The sequence below is a fragment of the Octopus bimaculoides genome, chromosome 30, assembly GCF_001194135.2.
Source record: "Octopus bimaculoides isolate UCB-OBI-ISO-001 chromosome 30, ASM119413v2, whole genome shotgun sequence".
Lineage (NCBI taxonomy): Eukaryota > Metazoa > Mollusca > Cephalopoda > Octopoda > Octopodidae > Octopus > Octopus bimaculoides.
In genome coordinates this window covers 2,175,646-2,177,619 of record NC_069010.1, presented here as the reverse complement: position 1 = coordinate 2,177,619, position 1,974 = coordinate 2,175,646, and the positions used below count along the sequence as shown (strand labels likewise).

Genomic DNA, 1,974 nt, shown 5'->3' with positions numbered 1-1,974 from the left:
ACAGATAGATACTCATATATGTGTATGCATGTATATACAAATGTATTTATGTGTGTGAATATACACTTAATATATATATATATATATATATATATATATATATATATATATATGTATGTATATATATAATATATTTCTATGTATATGTGTATGTGTTTACATATGTGTGTATGTGTGTATATATATACACACACACACACATACACACTATACCATCTGACACTTCTTCTCTCTTTTATTTTCAGCCTCCCTTTATTGGTTAACAGCACAACTGATGCTGACAGCGATAACAACATCAACAACAACAACAACAACAACGGCATCAACAACATCAATGATGACAATGATGATGATGATGATGACGGCTCTGACAATAACAATGAGCAGACCACTGTGAATCACACACACACACACACACATGCATGTACACACACACACACACACACATGCATGTACACACACACACATGCATGTACACACACACACACACACATGCATGTACACACACACACATGCATGTACACACGCACACACGCATGCTTGTGACAAGGTGACAGAATGAGAGAAAGACAGAGAGAGAGACAAAAGAAAAAAGATCCTGTGTGGGTGTTGTGTAAAGAGAACATACCGAAACCACCCGAGCCGACCATGACCACCACCATCACCACCACCACCCATTCCCTCATTTACCTCTTTACTATTGTCTAGCTGGTTGGCTGAGTGGTTGGCTGGCTGGCTGGCTGGTTTTGGTGTGTGTCTGTGTGTCCTATGATATTTACAGCAATCTCTATCTCTTAACACTAAAAGCAAAATAATTCTCCACCCCACCCACCGACAAATCACCACCACCACCACCACCACCTCCATACGCATACAGCTTCATTCAATATACATAACACACACACACACACACACTAAATTCTATACACACACAAACGCATGCACGTGCACACACATACACGCACTAAATTGTATACTTCACACACACACATGCATGCATACACACACAAAATTGTATACTGCACACACACACACACACACACACACACACACTCTACCACCTACACGATGCAGGGCACCTCTAAGTTGTCTCTCAAAATGCTAGAAATAACAGCTAGAAACTGTACAACACACACATAGACATACAGTCACACACATATAGATATACATACACATACATATAGATATACATGCACATAATTATACACACACACTCACGCTCAATCATCTACACCACATTGATATTGATGCTAGGAGTTTCCAAGTGGTCTCTCAAAATGCTAGAAATAACAGCTAGAATCAGTACAACACACACATAGACATACAGTCACACACATATAGATATACATACATATAGATACACATACACATACATATAGATATACATGCACATACTTATACACACATACTCACACTCAATCATCTACACCACATTAATATTGATGCTAGGAGTTTCCAAGTGGTCTCTCAAAATGCTAGAAATAACAGCCACAAATAGCACCAAACATGCACATACATACATATGCACACATGCATACACATACACACACTACCACCTACGCTGACGCTGGGATCATCTAAGTGGTTTCTCAAAATGCTAGAAATAACAGCCACACAGCACTACACACACAATACATAAACAAACATACACACACACACTCACACACACTACCACCTACACCACTACAACCAACACTACACCATAAGCAACAATGGGAGTATTTAAGTGGCCACTAGAACTGCTAGAAATAACAGCTACATGCATCATCACACACCATGTACCAAACTACATACTACCACCTACACCACAACCACCAATACTACTTCACTGGTGTCAGGAACATTTATCTGGTCAATCAAAATGCTAGAAATAACAGCTACATGTATCACCACATACCATGCACCAAACTACATACTACCACCTACGCCACAACGACCAATACTACTACACTGATGTCAGGAACATTAACCTGG

The 1,974-nt window shown here is 39.3% G+C and overlaps 1 protein-coding gene across 1 annotated transcript in view; it reads left to right on the top strand.

Moving 5' to 3' along the window:
- LOC106874515 (A disintegrin and metalloproteinase with thrombospondin motifs 18) overlaps positions 1–1,968 on the top strand; it is a 42,166-nt gene extending 40,198 nt beyond the window's left edge. The window contains exon 14 of the mRNA XM_014922269.2: positions 246–1,968. Within this exon, the coding sequence (XP_014777755.1) occupies positions 246–397 (152 nt within the window). The 3' untranslated portion in view covers positions 398–1,968. The remainder of the gene's footprint in view (positions 1–245) is intronic.
- The last annotated feature ends 6 nt before the right edge of the window (positions 1,969–1,974 follow it).